This window comes from Mustela nigripes, chromosome 4 (assembly GCF_022355385.1).
Source record: "Mustela nigripes isolate SB6536 chromosome 4, MUSNIG.SB6536, whole genome shotgun sequence".
In the NCBI taxonomy this organism is placed as follows: domain Eukaryota; kingdom Metazoa; phylum Chordata; class Mammalia; order Carnivora; family Mustelidae; genus Mustela; species Mustela nigripes.
The window spans coordinates 148,188,124-148,211,775 of record NC_081560.1 but is presented as its reverse complement, the minus strand read 5'-3'; the positions used below and the strand labels follow the sequence as shown (position 1 = coordinate 148,211,775).

At 34.7% G+C, this 23,652-nt stretch overlaps 1 protein-coding gene across 8 annotated transcripts in view; it reads right to left on the bottom strand.

Moving 5' to 3' along the window:
• The window catches only part of CCSER2 (coiled-coil serine rich protein 2), a 187,570-nt gene that overhangs the window by 76,251 nt on the left and 87,667 nt on the right, over positions 1-23,652 (bottom strand). For 5 of the 8 annotated variants that reach the window (XM_059397936.1, XM_059397935.1, XM_059397939.1 and 2 more), the window contains 2 exons: positions 16,217-16,379; positions 2,864-3,059 (listed from right to left, as the gene is read on the bottom strand). In XM_059397936.1, the coding sequence (XP_059253919.1) occupies positions 2,864-3,059; positions 16,217-16,379 (359 nt within the window). Of the gene's footprint in view, positions 1-2,863; positions 3,060-16,216; positions 16,380-16,899; positions 16,992-17,078; positions 17,225-23,652 lie in introns of those variants that run through there. The other 3 variants (XM_059397940.1, XM_059397941.1, XR_009403943.1) reach the window with 3 other exon arrangements.

Here is a 23,652-nt window from a genome sequence, read left to right as displayed (position 1 = left end):
AACTAGCAGGAACACTCTACTTAATATAGTTACTGATAAAACAAAAATTGAATGATATGAATAAGGAATGGTATATAATAAATAGTTCCTGGAACCTGAGGATACACTAGTCAAGGTAAGTAATTCAACAGAAATGGAGAGCTGAAATATGAAGTTGAGGGAATATATGAGGAAAGATAATGAAAACCAAAGGAAAGTATAAAAGAAAAAGATAAAAGATTGAGAATAAATTCAGAAGCTCTAGTTTGTAATTAGCAAGAATTCCAGAAAGATATAGAGAAAATGAGGTAAAAACAAAAATCATAGAAAAAACTTTAAAAAATTTCACACAATATGTATATCCAAAGAGTCTACTAAATTACCCATACATTAAACAGGAAACATACAAACAACTACAACACAACTCAAATCCCAGGACATCTCTGTGAAACTACATAATGCCAAAAATAAAAGATTAAAGTACCAGGAAAAAAAGGATTAATACATCTCTCAGAATAATAAAAACAGGCAAATAATATATAAAATGGATCAGAATGTAGACTCTTCTCAGTGGCAACCTGAATCCCAAAAAAGGAATGCATTCAGATTTTTTTGTAAATATTTTATTTATTTATGTGACAGAGATCATAAGAAGGCAGAGAGACAGGCAGAAAGAGAGGGGGAAGCAGGCTTCCTGTTGAGCAGAGAGCCCGATGTGGGGCTCGATCCCAGGACCCTGAGCCAAAGGCAGAGGCTTTTTACCAATGAGCCACCCAGGCGCCCCTGCATTCAGATTTCTAATGGAAAAATCATTTCTTCCATCCTCGCCAAATCATTAATATCAAATATTAGAGTAGATAAAAGAAATTTTTAGTAATGCAGTAACTAAAAAAAATTTACCATCCATTCGCCCTCTCTTTAAAAGTAAATTAAAGATATACTCTAGCAAAATGAGGGAATAAACTAAAAAGATACCCAAGAAATAGTGGACCCAATCCCACAATATGACAAAAGGAAGACTCTGAATGACAGTTCTAGAAAAATCTTCAGACAGTAATCTGTTCAGAATAAAAAGGTTGATTGAGATGGAGAGAAGAACAGAAATACTGTATTCTCAGTAAGTCTCTGAATATGATATGAATTTTTTTAAACTATGTATATGTATCACACTGAACTTCTTAAAATTTAGTAATATTAAATGCAGAAAAAATAGAAATAGTTATATGAAATCTTAGACTCATTTAGCTTTTAACTTCTGTTAGCATTTTGGGAAATTTCAAAGATGCCCTTAGAAGGTTCTGCAATTTCTCTTCTCATAATTTTGTTTTCATTTTATAAACAAAAAGTAAAGTTAACTTGACCAGTGTTTACTATAACATTTCAGAGGTGATAATGACAGAAAAGAGCCATTAAGAGAGTCACAGTTTTTCTTAAAGTGTCCGAAAAAAGTTTTGTTTTTATGGTACTTATCATTGGTTATCAATTCATGTATTGTCTCCTGAATTATACTACTTCTATTATTAGACGTGGCATGGTCGGATTAGCTGGTATTTATCATGCTTCATGTTTCAGAGCAATAAACCCAGACACAAAAGAGGGCATGTGGTATAGTAGTACAAGGACTCATAGTATCTTGAACATATTTTAGCTATTCCCCTACCACTTCTATCTTCTTTTTCCTTTGACTCTGAAGCTTCTGATGAGAAAATCTCCCCAGACTAATGAGCAGAGAAACACTATAAACCAGAGTCTATCTCCTAGTTACAGTTAAAATTCTAAGCTCTATGTCTGAATATTTCAATCATGAAATCACTTTCCTCCCTTCGGAGAAGTCCCAAGATCCCGGATCCGAAAAAGATCTTCCACTTTCTTGCTCCCAGGCATAGCACAGAAAAGTTTATTTTCAAAAAGTAATCCAAAATCCACAAAAATGGAAAAGAGTAATCCAAAGAATACATTATCAAGTACTTACATAACAATTTTCAAGACTTTAATAGGATATTTACACTAATTGTCATTATTGTTACTAACACAGGAGCCATATTTCACTTCAACTAGCCTTTACTGAGCATCTGTCAAGAGTTTGGTTTTGATGGACACCAGGAATTTTAATTGGTCCCTGCTCATAAGAAGCTATAACATAAAACCCTGAGGAAGGTAATCCAGAAAATAAGGTCAGCAGAGAAGCTAGATTGTTCATTCTCAACCATAATTTTAAGCAAAATGTGGCTAGTCTACAAAAAACAAACACAGCTTTAAAACTAACCAAAAGATACCCATGATTTAAAATTATTCTTTAGTTTTCTTCTGTTCATCTGACCTTGTCTGTAAGTTTGAACCAAAAACAGTACTACCAAATAAGAAGATAGCTTCTAATATAAGCTCACCCTGTGTCTTTGGACAAGTCTCATCACTGCTACAAGTCTCAATTTTCTCAAAAAAAAAAAAAGGACTGAGTAAGATTAAACTTGAAGTTTTCAAACAGAATTTAAATTATATACTATGATTATGTAAGTAAAAACCGCTGTTTATTTCTTATGTAGCTGAACTTATAGTAGCAGCCACTGATGACTGAATGTCTATGATACTTCTAATTTTACAACTACTATTTCTAATTCTGTCAACGATTTTATAAATATAAGGAAATAGGAGAAAAATTGGCTTGCCAAATATCACACAGCTCATAAATGTTGGGGACTGTACTGAAAGCATCACAAAAAAAAAATATTTTTTCTCCAACACAAGTTTGTTATGTATTACTTACAAGCATTATTTCTACAGAAATTTGAATAGGCATTATAAACCCAATTAACTTAAAAGAAAGTAAAGTCAATCCATTTTACAGTTCAAAATATCAGAACTAAAAACGTTCATATATACTTACCTGATGCAACAGACGTTTCAGTTTGAGTAACTGAGTTTTTACAGCAGTACAATCTTGGACCATGTGCCGGAGCGTCATCTCATCTAATATCACTGTATTTTCGGGTACATCTACAAACATCTTCTGAGCCTGGAAAAAGGGGGTCCCTCCATAGCTTTCAAAATGACCCAAAGGAGATTCTCTATAGGGAGAGCCTCTGGAAGGACAGGGGAAGAAGTTGGAGGGAAAAGATATACAATATAATTTCAGAAAGAAATAGGGTAATGAAATTATTGCAGTGATTATTATAAATCATTTATCATTATCACATTTGACTTTTGTTTACCTCAGAAAATGAATTTGTTTGCACCAAAATTTCCAATCAGTTCTAGTTCTCATAATTATCTTCTGCACTCCTCCCCCTTTTGCTTTCTACAGATTGGTGAATAAACCTTTTTCTTTAGGAAATAGACGAGAAACAAAAAATTCTAGGAAAAGGTCTTGTCTGAAAAAAATTATACTTATTTTCTTGCCTGAACAGATTGTCCGCTCTTTAGCTTTTGACTTTAATTGGCCTCTTGAATTTCACATCTTATTTTTAGCCCCATAATTATGTTACCTATGTTAATTCCCAGTTTGGTCACATATTGCTAGATTCCATTCTCTTCTAAGTCCCAGCAAACAGTTAAGACAGATGAACTGTTACTTCTTGTTTTGTTTTTTCATTATTGATAAATCTTCTTTTCCAATAAAGGTTAAACTTGGTTTTATAAAAGTCTTATACAAACCACCTATTTCATAATCTTAAACTATATTTCGAAGAAATCTACTCTAAGAAAATTTAAACCTCCCTTTAGTTTCATATAACATGCATGCTGAAAAAAGCAGGAAAAAAATAACCTAGGGCCGATTTGTTTCATGGATGTGAAAAACACAATGTTTTAATCATAAGTCATTAGCTGCATCAATTATGAAATTACTGCATTCATATAATACATAGTTCCAGTTGGTTCTTAAGACATGAAATTAGTATATATGTAAATAGATATATACATATATATGGGGGCGCCTGGGTGGCTCAGTCTTTAAGCGTCTGCCTTCAGCTCAGGTCATCCCAGGGTCTTGAAATCAGGCCCCGCATGGGGCTCCCTGCTCAGCAGGAGGCCTGCTTCTCCCTCTCCCACTCCCCCTGCTTATATTCCCTCTCTCGCTTTCTGTCAAATAAATAAATAGATGACATTTTAATAAATATATATGTGTATAAATATACATATATAAATATACAAATTTAAAACAACAAAATATATAAAATAACACACTGAAAGAGTATTCTCTCCAAATAATGGTTATGTTAACATATCAGGATTAAAGTTAAATTCATGATGCATTAAATTTGCAAAAGCCACAACACATTAATTTTTAACCAGACTGAAAAAGTAGAAACATGGTTTTCACTAAATTTTCTGGTTTTCAAACAAATAGTCCCAAATTTCCAAACTCTTAAATATTCAATATAAGCTTGGTTTTCACAAGATTATATTTTTCTGAAACTATTTTTCATATGGGATTTCAGGTCTGATTCTGGTTTTAACCTAATTAAAAAAAAATTTAAGAACTTCTAAATTGCTGATCTATAGTTAAGATCTAATGTGTTTATATAGAATTCTGCTTTATTTTTATGGTTCAAGTCATAGTTGAATTATTAAATTTCAAATACTGATCAATTAGTATGATTTAACCATTCATTACTGAATAGATGGATAATCTATACAGGAAGTGATAAAAAAATACATAGTAATAATAAGTTAGCAAAGCAGTAAAACAAAAATACAGAATTATCTGGCATATGAAGAAAAGAGGTAAACGATATTTTCGGGGAAAAATGCTGACATACTTAGGAAGATTTTCTTGGGCAGAAAAGAACCTGGGATGAACTATAAAGTTTGAATTTGACTGGAATGAAAAGTGAAGGCTTTCTGGAAAAAGAAAATAAAAAGCAATGGCACAAAGTGCAAGACATGTTTTTCAGGGACAGGGACACACTTAAATATGGCTTTTGAGGCCAAAGATAGACTGAATCCAATATATTCTTTAACTTTATCCCTTAACACATCTGCCTTCCTTAAACTGACTTCTTAAGCCACAGTCAATTACCTGAGACTGCCTGAAGCACACTACAATCTCCCCCATCTCCAAACCTATGTCAAACTCTCTTTACTCCTGGTCAGGCTACCTACCCTATCCTCCATTGCCACTTGATCTAGAGAATGATAACTCTTCTTCATCTTAAATTAGTTGGCATTTCCTCAAGGAAAGCTTCCTTAATCCCCCCAAAGCAGGGTTTGGTACTTCCAGGGGTGTCCTTATAGAGCCCTCTAATATGCCCCACCATATTACCTGACATAGTATATTGTGTTCATTGGCAATCTGTGCCAAATTATAAACTCCATGAAGACACACACTGTATATTCTTTTCCTCTATATCAGAGACCAGTTAGCTTTTTATTTGTTTATTTTTGTTGTTGTTGCTTTCCCTGAATGATTAAGGATCATGGATTTTAACCACTAGGTTATTTCTTTTCAAGCTTCCAAGGCTGAAATTCTAAAGTTCTTTAGTTACTACTTTAAAAGTATAATCTGGAAGCAGTTACATTAAAAAGTCCCAGTTAATAACAAATTAAACTTTACTTGTTATGTTACCAAGTGAATAAAACAAAGAGTGGAAAGGAAAGAGACTGAATGAGGCTGGTCTGCAATCTACAATATAAGAAACAGGTACAGAGTAAGGCTTATTTTAGGTTGACTAAAAATTAACTACATGTAACAAACTAATGAATTAAAAACATTCAAAAGAAGAGTCACAAGTTTTTATCATTAACAATACAGAGTCAAAGATTTGGTACCTAGAAAACTGTAATGGTATATAAGAGCCACCTCTTACCTAGGAGTAAGGTTTAAATCCTGACTGACAGTAACCAGCTACTAAAAATACTTAATGTCTTTGGGCCATAATTTCTTTAACTCCCAATGTTCTCCAGTGCAAAATAAATAAATCTCATATACCTTAGGTTGCATTTCAAATACTTACACCATGAGACCCAAAATGAAACTTACATCTTCTCCTCATACTAAAATGCTACTTCCTCTAAAAGCCCTTCCTGATCCTCTCAACTAGATAAAACTAGCACATTAGGATCCTTAATTTACTTAATACAAATTAAAGAAATCTATAGAGCTATCACCTCTAATTAGATTACAAGATCTTTGAAAACTCATTTTTATATTAACTATACAGATTACCTGAGTTCAAATCTCACCTTTGTTACTTACTAGCTAGTAACAGGACAAGTTACTTTATCAATCCTTCATTTTCTTGGTCTATAAAATGAGGATAATAACAGCACTTACCTCATTAGGTTGGTATAAGTCTCAAATGAGGTAATATATGTTTTAAAGTGCTTGGAACAGTGCCTGACATATAGTAAATGTTAACTAATTGCTATTGTATTACGGTGGTTAGTATAATTTCCAACTTCTGTATATTGAAAAAATTTTCTACCATAAAAGTCCAAAGAATACTATAATGCCCTATAACCTTCACCTATATTCCCCAATTGATAATTTTTTTAAATTTTTTAGTTCATGATATGTAGGGTTTTTTTTTTTTTTTAAGATTTTGTTTATTTATTGGACAGACAAAGACCACAAGTAGGCAGAGAGGCAGGCAGAGAAAGAGAGAGGGAAGCAGGCTCCCTGCCGAGCAGAGAGCTCGATCCCGGACACTGAGATCATGACCTGAGCCAAAGGCAGAGGCTCAACCCACTGGGCCACCCAGGTGCCCCCCCCAATTGATAAATTTTAACACGATTTGTTTATACCCAGGTATTTGGTGTGAAACCATCTGACAATACACTGGAAATAACATAACACCCTTACTGAACTCAGCTGAAAAAAAATGAAGATAACTGAGAAGGTCAAGAGGCAAAAGAAGACAAAGATGTAACAGAAAACAAATATATACCAGGGGTTATTTTCAGAAAATAAATGGATACCATTAAAGATAGGAGAGGGAAAAAATAGGACAGAAAGAAAATGAAGATTTTGAGATTCCACATTCTGAGAGGATGATGCAGTTCACACATGTCAATCTGAACCTTTAAAACAGAATGAGTTCCAAGAGTCCCAAGCTTGAAGACATAAAGAATGTAAAGAAAAATAAACATGGGACAATAGTGGAATTATTGGACACAAGAACCCATAATAAGTTGACAGGCATAAATCTATTTGTATACAGACTTTAACAATCGTGGATTTCTGGTAGAGAACTTAAATAGTGAAAGCAAAAGAAGACTGCATGCTGTCTGGGGGAACACACTGGACTATTAGCAGTGTGTTAGTACAGGCAGACTGCAGCTAACCACAGGCCAGACAGGCTATTGAATATGAAGAAGGGAACCAATATAGGGATGGGTTAAGGCAAAAATGAGTTCAGTAGTTACAGAAGCATGAGAAAGAACTGTCTACCATCACCAATATTGTACAATATTGTTCTAGAAGTATAGATAATAAAGTCATCCCCCCAAAATAACTGCATCAGAATAACTGCAAAAAGGAATCTCTAAGAGATAAGTTTTTTTAAACTCATTTAAATTGAATCCATACAATAGCATCAACAATCCACACACCTAATAATCACATCAATGCATAATCATTATTGCAGTTTTAAAGAAATCTCTCCAAATATGTGGCTGTACCCACATACTTATACCCTTCACTTCTACCGGAGCTTCTTAATTACTAAGATGTGTGATTCTGTGCTACTCTGAAGGCTTGTGATTCACACATGAGAACAGTAAGTGGAAATGTGTGTGTGAGAGACAGGGAGAAAGAGAATTTTTCTTCTTCATTTATTTCCTAATCTGAGTTACACTTTGACCTCACAAAACCTTTAGTGTTTCTTTTTTCATCTTTAATAAAAGTTGTATATTAAAAATTAAACATGTATTTTTACATTCATGGTTATTATATTTTTTCAATGTTTCAATTTTTTCAATGTTTTTTCAACTTTTTCAGCATACCCTCAATTAAAATCCCACCAAATTATTTTGTGAATGTCAACAAAGTGATTCTAAAGTTTATACGAACAAGAAGAAGAGCCAGGATAACCAATACAAAGAAAAAGAAAGTCAGAATACTGACACTATCTGATTTTCAGACTTACTACACAAAGTGATAGTAATTAAGACAGTAGTATGGATGAAAAAATATACAAATGACTATAACAAAACAGAGAATCCAAAATATATCCACACATATAGTCAAATGATCTTTGACAAAAGAGAAAAGGCAATTCAAAGAACACAGGATAACAGAAATACCATATGATCTAGTAATTCCGCTACTGACGGGAAAAACAAAAACACTAATTTAAAAAGATACATGCACCCTTATAATTACTGCAGCATATTTATAATAGCTGAGATAATTACGTATTGGGACACAACCCAAGTGTCCACTGATAGATGAATGAATGGATAAAGATGTGGTGTGTGTATGTGCATGTATGCACACAATGGAATATTACTCAACTATTAAAAAAAAAAAGAAAACATCTTGCCACTTGCAACAACATGAACGGACCTACAAGGTATTATGCTAGGTAAAATAAGTCAGACAAAGAGAGATAAATACCATGATTTCACTTATACATGGAACCTAAAAAACAAATGAACAAAGAAACAAAGAAACAGACTTTTAAATACAGAGAACAAACTGATGGGTGCCAATGGGAATCTAAGAAGGAGGATAAGGAAAATGAATAAAGGGTAGAAATGGGTACAAATTCCCAGTTACAAAATAATGAAGTCACAGAGATGAAAACTACAGCACAGAGAATATAGTCAATAATATTATAATAATGTTGTTTTGGTGACAGATGGTGACTATATTTATGATGAGTACTGAGTAATGTATAAAACTGTTGAATCAGTATGTTGTATACCTGAAACTAATATAACACTGTATTTTTATTACACTTCAATAAAAGAAAAACAAAGAAAACCTAGGAAAAGAAAAAAACCCAAAAAACAAAAAGGAGACTGGATAGTCTTTTCAACGATGATACTAAAAAAACTAGAATCCATACAGAAAGAAATGATCCTTTACATGGTACACAAAAATTAACTCAACATGTATCAAAGACCTAAAGGTAAAATGTAAAACTACAAGGTAGTGAAGAAGAAAGTCCAGGGGACATTGGGTTGAGCAGTAACTTTTTAGATACACACAAAAAGTATCACCTATGAAAGAAAATAATTTGTAAACCTGACTGCATAAAATTTAAAATATCTGCTCTTTGAAAAAACACCATTAGGAGATTTGGGAAAAAAAAAGTCATAGACTAGGAGAAAATATTTATAAAATATCTGATAAAGGACTGGTATCTAAAAAGACAAAGAGCTCTTAAAATTCCATAAGAAAACAAAGAACAAAATTTAAAAACAATCAAAAGTTCTAAACAGACATCTCACAAAAGAAGATGTACAAATGGCAAATAAGCATATGAAAAAACACTCAACATTTTATATTTTTAGGGAACTGCAAATTGAAACAATAGGATATCACTACACACCTATAGAATGGTTAAAATTCAAAACACACCACCAAAATGCTGGTGAGGATGGTAACAACAGGGGCTCTCATTCACTGCTAGAGAAAATGCAATATGTACAGCCAATTTGGCAGTTTTGTACCAAACTCAACATCTTACTATATGATCCAGCAACTGTGCTTCTTGATATTTACCAAAATGAGTTCAAAACTTACACAGATAAAGGTTTAGAGCAGCTTTATCCACAATGGTCAAGTTTTGGAAGCAATCAAGATGTATTTTAGGAGGTAAGTGGACAAATGAACTACAGTACACCCACACAATAGACTATTATTTAATGACAGAAAGAAATGAGCTATCAAGGCATGAAAAGGCATGGAGGAAACATAAATGCATATTGCTGAGAGAAAGAAGCCAATCTGAGAAGACTACAACTATATGGCATTCTGAGAAAGGCAAAGCTATGAAGACAGGAAAAAGATCAGTGGTTGCCCTTAGTATTGGTGGAGGTTAAGGGAGAAGAAAGGGATAATACAAGGACAACATGGGAGTCTAAGGGCAGGGCAATTATTCAGTATGATAGGTAATGGTAAATGTATATCATTAGGTATTTGTCAAAGGTCACAGAATGTATACACAAAGAGTGAACCCCAAAGTAAACTATGGATTTTAATTAATAACCATGTATCAATATTGACTGATCAACTGTAACAACTAATGCAAGATGTTAATAATAGTAAAAATTATATAAAAGAAGGTGAGGGAGTATATGAGAACTCTCTGTGCTTTCTGCTAAATATTGCTAAAACTAAAACTGCTCTAAGAAATGAAGTCTATTAGTTTAAAAAAAAAAAAAAGACAGAAGTATTTCCACAATGGCAGAATGAAGATCTCCAAAAAGTCCACTCCTCCATAAAAGTACTGATGACACTGGCAAATTTGTTAAAATCAACTTACTCAATACTGTGGAAATCAACCAAATGCCTGCCACAACCAAGGAAGAAAGAAAGGAAGGAAGGAAGAAAGAAAGGGAGGGAGGGAGGGAAAAAAAGAAAACCCAGCTGAATCTTGGTAAGAACAAGCTCTGTGGATTTTAATTTACTCTGTTGCCATGCCTATCTTCCCAGCTCTGTGGTAGCCTGGAAAAATAAGAGCCTTAGAAGCATAATAGCAGTGAAACTCAGCAATCACTAGGAGGAGGGGTGAAATGGTAAAGTGGGTTTGGAATTGCTGGAAAAGTACCATTTCCAGAAAATAGTTACTATTTGACCTAACTAGCACCTCCCTAGAAAAGGCCCATTCTTGGTTGTTGTTTTATTTGACCCAGTTCCGAGGTTTTTCAGTAGGAACAGACTTATCTCTAGCACATGTGTTGAAAAAAATCAGAGCAATTTTTAAAAATATTACGCTGCCAGAGACAGCGATCAAAACAAGAAGGTGATTGGGGTGCCTGGGCTCAGTGGGTTAAAGCCTCTGCCTTCAGCTCAGGTCATGATCCCAGAGTCCTGGGATCGAGTCCCGCATCGGGCTCTCTGCTCAGCGGGGAGCCTGCGTCCCGCCTCTCTCTGCTTACTTCTATGCCTACTTGTGATCTCTATCAAATAAATAAATAAAATCTATTTTAAAAAAGAATATAAAAAACAAGAAAGTGATCAAAAAACTTAAAAGAAAAACCTGAGGAAGGAGATACCCACAGGAGGCATTGAAATACCCCAACATATTCTTGATCACAGAGAAGGCCATACACCTGTGTAGGGCTGTGTGCATGCCAAGGAAATACCTGGAAAGGCCTTCACCTCTCATCTTTGGCTGACCTAGAGTCTCTGAGCAAGGAGGAAATGAAGATTAAGGCAGAGCTGCAATACCAAGTTGTTGAAAGTATCCCTAAACACATACACACATAGAGCCCCATGGCAAAATCGGGGATACTTACTGGTTCAAGGCATTTAAAAAAATTGTTGTCTAGTTATTAGCTCAACAAACTCCAAAATTTATTAAATTAAGAGAAACACATAAACTATCAAAAGCTAAAGAAAGGGGCGCCTGGATGGCTCAGAGGGTTAGGCCTCTGCCTTCAGCTCGGGTCGTGGTCTCGGGGTCCTGGGATTGAGGCTCACATCAGGCTCTCTGCTTGGCAGGGAGCCTGCTTCCCCCTCTCTCTGTTTGCCTCTCTGCCTACTTATGATCTCTGTCTGTTAAGTAAATGAATAAAATGTTAAAACAAAAAAGACTTCAAATCTGCCTTAAAAAAAAAAACAGCTGAAGAAAAAGTGAGAATCCTGAACAATGCAAGAAAAATATGATTCATCAGAAGACACACTCAGTAAGATTAACAGCTGATTTTTCAAAAGAATGCATGGGGTTCAAAAATGTTAAATGGAAGATTGTCAACCAAGAATTCTATATCCAGCAAAATTAGTCTTCAAAATTAAAGAGAAATTAAAACATTACCATATAAACAAAAAGTGAGAGAATGTGTTGCATTCAGACTTTCCCTACAAGATAAATTGCAGTTGGAGACTTTAATACTTCTTCCTCATTAATGAACAGAACTAGGAAAAAGGTCAGCAAAACAGAAGGCTTGAATAATACCACAAACTAACAAATCCAAATAAATATCTATAGAATATCTATAGAATATCTACAGAGATTAAATTAGTAATCAAAAAACTTTCACAAAGAAAAGTCCAAGCCCAAATAACTGCACTGGTGAATTCTATAAGCTCTTCCAAAAACAAAAATGAAAGAAAACTTTCCTATTCAATGTATATGACCATAATACCATCTAAAAAAAAACAAAATTACAGAGCAATACTTATTATGAATATATACACAAAAATCCTCAACACAGTACTAGCAAATTGAATCTAGCAATACATAAAAGGATTATATACCATGACCAACTAGAATTTATCTAAGAAATGCAAGATTGGTTCAACATATGTAAATCAATGTTGTATACCACATTAAGAGATGCAAAAAAAAATGATTATCTCAGTAGTCAGAAACAGAATTTGACAAACTCCAACACTCTTTCATGACAAAAACACTCAACAAAATATGAACAGAAGTGAACTTCCTCAATGATAAAGACTACCTATAAAAACGCATAGCTAACATCATACTTAACAGTAAGAGATTAAATGCTTTACCCCTAACATTAGAAAGGCATAAATGTTTGCTCTCACCACTCCTGTTCAACACTGTATTGGAGGTTCTAGTCATCGGAAGTATGCAGGAGGAAAAAAGTAACTGGATGGGAAAGAAAAAAGTAAAACTATGTCGAATCTCTGATGACATGATCTTGTATAGAGAATCCTAAGACACTAAGGAGCCAGGAGGTTAAATGAATCATGTGTATGAACACTGGAGACATTCAGGACTGCAGCAAAGCTTATGATGAAGAGGCAAAATGAGCCAAGGTCAAGATTTTTGTGAGTGAGCTGTAGGGACCAGTAAGGAGGATCTGATATAGCCAAATGCCCTAAGTCTCAAAGGAAAGAGTCTGAAGAATAAATAACTTTGATGAGAAGCAAATAAGGAGTGAAGACAAAGACCCTACCTCTACATAGTGAAGTACTAGAATGACTGGAAAATAAGAATCTTCATATAAAAACAGGGAAAGAAGGAGGTTGCGGAAGAAAGAGGAGTGAAAGCTTAGGCCAGATGGAAAGAGAGCATAGTATTATCATAAGTGTGTAAACCTGGTGATTCACAGACCTGTACCCCTGGGAATAAAAATATATGTTTATAAAAAATAAAAAATTTTAATAAAAAAAAATACAAAGGAAAATGATCAGAGGTTCAGAACTACCAGTCCCCTAAATTATGGATAAGACAGATTCCTATAATTTAAAAAACAAAACAAAACAAAAAGGACAATGATGGGAATTAAAGGATAGAAAGGAAAGGGAACTTACACTCAAGAAGTCATAGAATGGGAAGAGATACTTTTACACATGTAATGTCAAAAGGCCCTGGGATTAATGCATCCAAACTTTTTAAAATCAAGGCATGGAGAGAAAAGAATAGTTTAAAGGTATACTGGAGAGTAAGGCTTATCTTATCTTATCCTCTTTGTACCATCCAAATTCATAACTAGCTCTAGGGGATCTAGATATCACAAATCCAGATGGCCACCTCAAAGCCTGAAGGGATCCATAAAATGGTTAATCTATAACTATTCATGAAAAACCAGTGTGCCCAGTTGTTGGGAAGTTCTGCATTGAGTTAAATGAGCAACCCCCAAGAATATGGTACATTTCTCTCTCCTCCCTAAGAATCACCAGTGTTGATGATCCAAAAATCACTAGTCCCTCAAAATACACCATGTAAAAGGACCTGCGGTCATATGTCTTATGAAATGGCTATATATTCTATCTTTTAACACATTTTGTAAAATCATAGTACTATATTTATATATTAAAGGTAATGCAAAGTCCACTTTACAAAAAACTCATTTAACATTGATTTGTTTATTCCTGTACTTATTTGATCAGAAAATCATTCTTCTACACCTTTTAACATCTGGGGATATGGTTTTTGGAAACTGTTCTTTAACTTTTCTGAAAGATGACTAATCAGTCTCAGCTTGCTTATCCTCAGGGTCAGAGATTACCACCTCCATCCATGTAATTCATTCCATTTGGGACAGTATAATTTATAATCCCATTTTAACCGAAATTTGTCACTCTTTATCTTAGAGAGTTTTGCCGTTAGAGTTAGAGATCACATCTATTCATTCCTTCAAATGACTTAGCAATCCAGGTATGAACTAAACTCTCTAAAAAGTCCATAGTACTGATACATGTTTTTGTACATGTTATTTTTTTCCATCTGAATACTCATCCTTCTATAGAAACCACTCCTCTACAATCTCTACAGTCACACTTACCCGATCAATAGTAACTTCCTTTACAGACCACTACCCTAGACAAAATCCAGATGCTGCATGTCTCTGGAGTCCTATATAAATCACTTTAATTAAGCACCTATCATCATTGTACTGCACTAACACTGTAATATACCTACCTCTCCCACAGAATCAACATCCAAAAAGTATTTACTACTCAACTTTGCATGGGATGGAAGAGGCACATGAATTTCTACATAACCAATAACTGTGATGACTCCAACTGAGCTCATGCATTACATAATTGTTTTTAGCATCCTCAGAACAATGCTCTAAGAAGCCATTACCAATCCACAGCTATCACCTCTCCCACTATCTCCAAATTCATCCTGGCTTTAGAATTTAGCACAGAATTCAACATGTAGGTTCTCAATGAGTATTTGTTAAATGGATGAATAAATCTTATCAGAAGTATAAGCAATGGTTCACATTTTTAGTTAGGCTTCTAAATTTTTATAAGTTGGCCTTAAATTTACCTTCCTATAAACCAACCGTCAAAGATGAGGGAAGCATAATCTTCACTATTTGCAATCACAACTACCTTTACATCATATTCTTGACTGACAATAACAACTCTCTGATGAGCACTCCTTATCAAAAGCCCAGGTATAAAAAACAATAACCAACATAATTACTGGAAAAATATATATTCCATGTATTCTTCCGATCGTCTACATTTTATCATTTAAAATTATATCAACAGAAGGATTCTTAGTTAAACCTCATTATTTTGTGACCCACTGCAGAACTGCCTTTTCTCACTACTTCTTTGTAGCTTGCACTGAAGAACATAAGTAAAAAATGGACTTAGGGAATTTTGGGAAGCTGTCTGAGACCTGTCCACTATATCACAAAGTATTCCCCTTCTAAGAACTCATGCAAAGCAACTTCTCTTAGGTTTTTGTCTCGTGAAAGCAAATCAATTCAGGAGAAACACATTCTTTATCTTATGTAAAGTATAAATCTTGTAATGGACCAAAGTTTATTCTTTGTTTTTGCTACAAGGATTCTTAGAGACAATTTTTTTTTTCTTATTTCAAGAACTATATGGGACCATACATTTCCCTTCCATTGTTTCTTTATCCAATTTTTATTATCTGTATGGTAACTGTGCCCCAAAATTACCTCAGATCCCTAGTGAAATGAAACAAGGAAGGAAAAAGGAAGAAAATTAATAATAACTACCACCACATTGGGGTGCCTACTCTAATCCTTATAATGCTCAAGTACTTTTGTCTCTCATCCTTGAACACAGAAAGTATTATCAACTCTGTTTTATGGATGATAACTGAAGTAGAGAGGGTTTAAATAAATTATTTAAGCTCACAAAGCTAATCTGTATCATGCCAGGGTTTAATCTCAGGTTTGATTGACTACAGAGCCATATTATTTCTCTTTTATCAAATTTAAAACTATGCTATATGCTTCAAAAAGGAAAAGAATCCTGGCATTGTACAGTATCTTCTGTTTCTAATAGTACTTGAGAAACTTTTAAGTTTTAATTTATTTAAGCAAAAGAAAACAAATCACTTCGCACTAATTTCATACATTATTTTTAAAATAATTAACAAATTCAACATATAATCATTCCCAAATGAGAACTAGAAAATCACACCAAAACATAAAGTCTAAATAGCAGACATAAATATTTTTATTTATGATAAAGCTAATGAAAAATGATTTGGGCCAAAAGGAAAGAATTAGACAAATTATTCCAAGTAGTATCATACATAATTTGAAATATTTCTGGTACATCTAAAAACCAAATTAAAAAATAGTTTTGAGGGGGCATGGAAATATAATAATTCAAAAATAATCAAAAGATAGGAAATGTAATCTAAACTAGACTCACCTGCTCAAGTCACTTTTTCCATGGTGATGATAGTGGTCAGGATGGCTGAGGTGGTAATGCTCCTGTCCACTCCACCTCTGGGGTGGCCTTTTCCAAAATCCTTCCTGAGACTGCCGAACATTTCTGTCTGACCGGTCAAAGCGGTTCATATTGTCACACTCCACTAGACAGATTCAAAAGCAAAACACAATAAACATGTACACACTCTGTAAAAGTTAACTACTTATAGCTTGATAATTAAACGCTGCTGAGAATATAAAAATGACATGCTAAAAATACCAGCCATTTATATTAGCTAATCACAAAATCAAAATTCCCATAAGAAAAGTAACCGGGTTTTTTTGGTGAAAACTGAACTTTACAGCATTCAAATTGAAGTAAATTAAAAACTTTCATATCACAGGCACTTAAGTAACAATGGTCCCAGTGTTTTAAAACAAGCAAATTATCCTTGTTATCAACATTATACATTTTAAACACCAGTAATCAGCTTTTAGTGTTTTCGTCATTATCACTAGCTGGTTCTGAATACAGAATGAAAATAATTAGAAAAAGTAGAAGATTTTAAGTCTAGTAGAGAACTCCTTCCCAAAAATAAATGCCACAATTAGCTTTTACTGATTTCAAGAAGCACACATTAAATTTTCATCACAAACAAATAGTATTTTTAAAATTAAGCTCACAGTTTAGAAAGTAAGAAGCTCCAATCTGTCTACAGTAAAGCTTGTTCAAAAAGTCTAAAATGTCACTGAAAACAAAGCCAGTACTTTGCAGCAACAAATAGTACACTCCCTGAAATCCAAATGCCACAAAAACACGAAAAGAATCTCCTTGAAACACCCCAAGCTTCCCTTTCACTTACCCAAACACTTTTTTCCTCACATATCTGAGCACTCACTAAGAGAGTTACTTTGTACAAGGGAGACATTGTGTCGCCCCGCTGCCTACTCAGACATAGTTGCATACAAGGCACTGACAAACAGGCCTTCCTTCCTGCTCAACTCCCAGCCCTCCCTGTGGGAAGCAAGCCCAGTTTACCCTGTGACTCCATCTTCGCTCAGTGGTTACATAGCTACTGAGTTAGGACTGTTACTAAAAATACAACTAAACACTAACTCAAGCCAGGAACAGAAAAGGTTTCTTCTAGTTTGAGAATTATTACATGAGAAAGTTCAAATCCAGAATGCTTTGAATTCCTTGGTAAGGAAGCTGTAGAAATCAATGTAATCCCCAATTTAATTATTTAAATGATTATTTTCACTTAATCTAAAACTTGAATTTGAAATATGGAAAGTATTTCATTATAGTACACCAGATAAAAACAAACTTTCCCACTCCAAAAAAGTAAAGTGTAGATATTCAATTCTTATATAAACTAACTATAACATATTTCTTCTAAATGCATAATAATTTTATACAACTTTTTAAAACTTTTAAATTTTGTTTATAACCATTACAGAAATCAATTTTGGGGAAAAAACTATACATTTTATAGTTTAAAAAATTTTAAAGGAAAAATTTTTTAAAGACTTACATTTGAAATTATTTCAGTTTCTTGTCATTTTATTGAGTTAAACTACAATCTATTTTTTATCTGTTTTTTTTAAAGTTCATTTATAGAAAACCTGTTAGGACAAATAAAGGCATGGTGACCATTATAATGAAAAAAATAAGGACCAGAAGATGAAATCAGAAAAGAAAAATTTTAAAATACTCTAAAAAGGCTTAAAACTGATTTTAGTTAACATTTGTATCATACACAAAGACTCAGTTAAGCTCATCAAGTATTTTCACATGGCATTAAAATATCTATATAGCTAGAGATAATCTGTATCTAGTTTCATTTGAATTCATATTTAATTAAGGCAAGTAAAATTCCACTCACTCCCCAAATAAGAAATTCTGTCATAAGAATCTGATATATAGGGACGCCTGGGTGGCTCAGTTGGTTAAGCGGCTGCCTTCGGCTCAGGTCATGATCCCTGCGTCCTGGGATCAAGTCCCACATCGGGCTCCTTGCTCAGCAGGGAGCCTGCTTCTCCCTCTGCCTCTGTCTGCCATTCTGTCTGCCTGTGCTCGCTCTCTCCCTCTCTCTCTCTGATAAATAAATAAAATCTTAAAAAAAAAAAGAATCTGATATATAATTGGGATATCAACACAGTGCATGTAGAGTAACAAGAAGCAAATGAACCAGGCAAATAGGCCAGGAGATGGGATTATATACTGTGGAAATTAAAGTACATAAAATTGATATGCCATGTTTGTTTTTACTAAAGAGATTGTTGATACTACACACACGATACATATTAAAGTACCTTCACTGAAACAAGAACTCAACCACAGGTACAATGGACACATAAACAGTGGATACAAACATTTGCCAAGACCACAAAACTATTGGTATACCCTGAGATAGCTGGCCTAAATTCTCAGATAAATGACTGCTGTTAAGATTCTTTAAAGATTCTGCTTGTATAGTTGACCTTTGAACAATGTGGGTGTTAGAGGTATGGGACCCCATGTATAGTCAAAAATCTGTGTATCACTTTTGATACACAAAATATTAACTACTAAAGGCCTACTGTTGACCGGACGCCTTATCAATAACATAGCCATTTAACACATATTTTGTACATTATATGTACTATACACTGTATTCTTACAATAAAGTAAGCTAAAGAAAATAAAATGTAAATAGGAAAATCATAAGAAAAAATACATTTATAATACTGCATTATATCAAAAAAAGAAAATGTTATTAAGAAAATCATAAGGAAGGGGCATCTGGGTGGCTCACTGGGTTAATCCTCTGCCTTCAGCTCAGGTCATGATCTCGGGGTCCTGGGATTGAGCCCCGCATTGGGCTCTCTGCTCAGCAGGGAGCCTGCTTCCCCTCTCTCTCCCTCTCTCTGCCTGGCTCTCTGCCTACTGGTGATCTCTCTCTCTCTCTCTCTCTGTCAAATAAATAAATAAAATCTTTAAAAAAAAAAAAGAAATAATGAATGAATGAAAGAAAATCATAAGGAAAATAAACACATTTACAGCACTGTCCTTTATTGAAAAAACCCACATACAAATGAGCCCACATATTTTAACCTTGTACTGTTAAAGGGTTAACTCTACTCTTATCTGAGACATCCATTAAACATATGTTTATATACCTTAAAATGTTATTAAGAAGGTAATGCGAAGTAACATTAGTGGTGGTTTCTTCGATAAGATTGGAGGTTCTCTGACAGAAAATGGAAAGCAAACAAAACTACAAGATGGAGATAAATCAAAACCATTTCCATAGCTAATAATGGAACAGGACAGAGAAGACTAAGAAATGAAATAAATCCAAAATAAATCTGAACATGAAATACCATAGGGCATGATGAGGCAAACCAAAACATAGCCTGGTTTGAAAAATTTTAACCCAATATGTTGATCACAGCTCTCTATACACCAGATTTTGCCCTAACTATGCATTTAGGCCTAGAAAATAAAGAAAGGCCCCATGAAGGAGATTTCCAGGTCTAAAAGTATAAAGCAGCAGATTTTAGTTCTATTACTCTGAGTAGGAGACAGAGATAATATCAGGACCCTTATTCTCTGGAGAGGAAACAGGATCTACTATATATAGCTAACTGAAAGGTATAGTACATGGGATACCTAGATCTACCACTCATCACACTCTTTTCTTCTGATTTGATAAAGGATCAAAATATAACACCAAAAGTAACCTAGATTATTTTTCTGACTATTTAAAGTCATAGGAAGGGTAAATGGATGAGACAGACATTATTTCCACCTGTGAATAACAACTGGCTACAAAGAAGGCAGGAAGAAATTACACATTACAAAGACTAGAAAGAACGTGCTCTGCAGGAGGTTTTACAATCTGATCAGAAAAACTTTGAACTAAAATTTGGTTTGAAAGAAGAAAAGCTCATATAAAAAAAAAAATCATGACCCTTGTTATTACTAAACACAATCAGCACTTAAAAAGGAAGATACATTTCCAGAAGAGCATACAGTAACTGGAAAGTGATCAAGGACAATACTATAGAGCTCATATGACTATATCTCAATAAAAAACAAAAATGTTGTATTTGATGGAGCACTGGGTGTGGTGCATAAACAATGAACGCTGGAACACTGAAAAGAAATAAAATAAAATGAAAAAAAAATTTTAAGGGCAAAAATATGACCTTAGGAAATATAACACAGAGTAAGTACAATTTAATAGGAATCATAACTTGGCGGTGTGGGATTCAGGAAGTAATCAGAAAGATCTTTCTTTTTTTTAAGATTTCATTTATTTATTTGAGAGAGAGAGAGCACAAGTGAGCGGGGGCGGGGGGCGAGAGGTTAGGGGATGGCAGAGGAAGAGGGAGAAACAGATGGACCCAGGATCATGACCTAAGTCAAAGGTAGATGCTGAACCGACTATGCCATCCAGGAGCCTCAGAAGGCATTTTTCAACAGAGAAAAGTTTAAAAACACAAGTAGTAGATGAAATAGCACATGTGACAAGGTATACACTATGGAAACATCATAAACCTGGGGATTAAACGATAAATATGCTGAATGCAAGGCTTTAAGCTGTAGGCAATGAGTGCCCATTAGATGTTCTGGAGCAAGAGAATAAAGCCATATAATTATGTGTTTGATGCAATCTGAACATTCATTTGAGGGACACTTCAGAATAAAAAAGGAACAAATACCAAATATTCAGTAGTCTGCCAAAAGAAATTCGGAACCAAAACTGCTTCCTTAAGGGATTCCCTGACAAAGGTAAAAGAAAAAATGTAAGAGAATTAAAACAATTTTGTCTTTCAGATCCTTCCTAATCACAACTGAAAACCAAAGTCCTTTCTCATTTTATTCATCTTCCCTCGTTCTACAATCCTCGATTCTGCTCTGCCCCATCTCTTCCTTGACCTGTTTCCCTACCCTGAAGCTGGCCAGAAACTCAAAGACTCACTATCTCTTAAAGCTAAACTTCCTTCAGAAGAGAGAAAACCCGTAAGATTGATTTTTAAGACCTGGTCTCATTCTAAGCTGAGAATCATGGCTGCATGTTTTCTAAAATCTAAATAAGATTATGAGAAATTTGCAAAGGAATTTAGAATACTTTCAGGAATTGATAATCCAGGATCCCTAATACCTATTAGTTTATATATAAGAGGGAACCCCAGGTGCAAAAGATGAAATGGAAAAGGCACAGTGTGAAAATTTTGAAGGTAATATAACTAAAGAAACGTGATTGATTGTATAGGAAAGGAATAATTTTTCTTGACCCTTGTAGGGTCAGAAAGTTAAACTGACAAGACAGATTAACAGAAGGAAAGCATAAAAACTTATTTAATATGGTATGTGACACAGGAACCTTCACAAGGAAATAAAGACCCAAAGAAACAGACCTGTGTGTTTTTATGCTAGGTTTGATACAAAGTGGAGGAATATGACAGGATAAAGAGTATGAGGTAACTATAGTAAACTGAGGGAAACTTAGCAAGCCCTATTTTTTTAGGATTCTTCTTTGGAGTCTCTTTGTCTTGGAATTAAGAATGTGCCTTTCCTTTGGGTATAGGGAAGGTACGTACCTCTCACATGAGGGTTTTGTGACCTATTTCAGAGAAGGAGGGTGAGGTGGAGAGAAAGTCAAAGTGACTTTCTTGTTTCTGTACTTTTCTCAAACTCCTTAAGCTTAAACTATTCAATATGCCAAAGTGCCATATATTGGAGTAGTATCAACTGAATTTCCATCCATTGCATGGGAAACTAGAAGATGTTAGAAAAGGGCTTTCAGAGGCTGTCAACAAAGTCTTCTCTATGAATGCAGACTGAGCTCTGATTCAGTTCTGTAAGCAAAGAAAGGTTAAATCCACTGCAGACTTCGAAAGTAGACTAACACTGGGACGCCTGGGTGGCTCAGTTGGTTAAGCAGCTGCCTTCGGCTCAGGTCATGATCCCAGCATCCTGGGATCGAGTCCCACATCGGGCTCCTTGCTCCGCAGGGAGCCTGCTTCTCCCTGTGACTCTGCCTTCCACTCTGTCTGCCTGTGCTCGCTCTCGCTCGCTCTCTCTCTGACAAAATAAATAAATAAAATCTTTAAAAAAAAAAAAAAGAAAGAAAGAAAGTAGACTAACACCTTTTGAAAGCATACAGGTGACTCCAAAGGCTACATATTTTAGACTTACGTTCTGCTTTCTTCACTGTTCTGTTAGCTCAAAACAGTCAAAACCTGTTTGCCTTCTCTGAGGAAAATCTACGATATATGTGAGATGTTATACCTCATGGGTTCCCTACTACTTTTCACAAGTCCCCAACCAAGACCTCACAGACTTTAAATTTCCTTATTCTTCTAATTTGATCCAACATGAGGATAACTTCTGGCTGTCCTCTAAAGATGAGGCAGGCTTTAATACCAATTCCTATAGCTCACAAAGGGTTTAAAGTTTCCAAAGAGAAGTTAAAATCTGTCAAAGTCAAATGCATTATCTAGGATGTGATTTATTCCAAGGAAGTACATCTCTCAACCCTCACTACCAGCCCTTAAAACCTCACATGAAATCTCTTCAATCATCTCATTTCCCCCCATAACTGTTAATGGCTTATGTTTTCCCTCTGTGTTCTACATTTTCCTGTATTTTTCTTTATTTTTCCACTTGACCTTCCAGGCCACTAATTTGGATTTCAACAGTAGCTATGCTTTCTGTCATCTACTCAACTATTCTGGTAGAAAATCTTTTATAGCTCCAGAAAGCACTATGCTGCAACTGTATTTCTTTAAGTGCTTTCGTTATTGCTTCCTTGGGCCAGTCTAATCCTGGGAGTTCTATTATTTTCCCTATTCTTCTTCCTGGATGTTGGCTGTGATTTTTCTTTCTCAGTTGACTAGAACTCAGCTCTGAGCATCCTAGGTGACATCAGAACCACGAGAAGGTGCTACAGCCTCAAACCCTGTGGTAGAGTAGATATCGTTCTCAGCTCTTCACTATCTCCTTTAGTAGAATTATATATTCAGTGTCTTCTGCCACAGAGTTCCTCACCGTGAACAGAATACACTTCCCAGTCCCACTGGTATTAGGCTTGGCCATATAACTTGCTTTGGCCAACAGAATGTGGGCAGAAGTAACTGTGTTGATTCTAAGTCAAGACTCTAAGTGAAGACCCTAAGATATGCATGACTCTGTTCAGCCTATTGTCCTTCTCTATCTGCCATGAGACAAACCTGATCCAGGTAATCCTGATCTCAAAATGAAGAAGTAAGGAGTAGACCTGAACTCAATCCCATAGCCTGAATGGGCCCAGCTAATCTATAGATCCATGAATAAGGAAAATAAATGTATATTTTGAAAGCCACTGAGATTCTGAGATTGTTACAGAGCACCCTGGCAGTATGGGTCAGGGGGAGTGACAAATGTGAGCTTCTAGTACCCTCAGT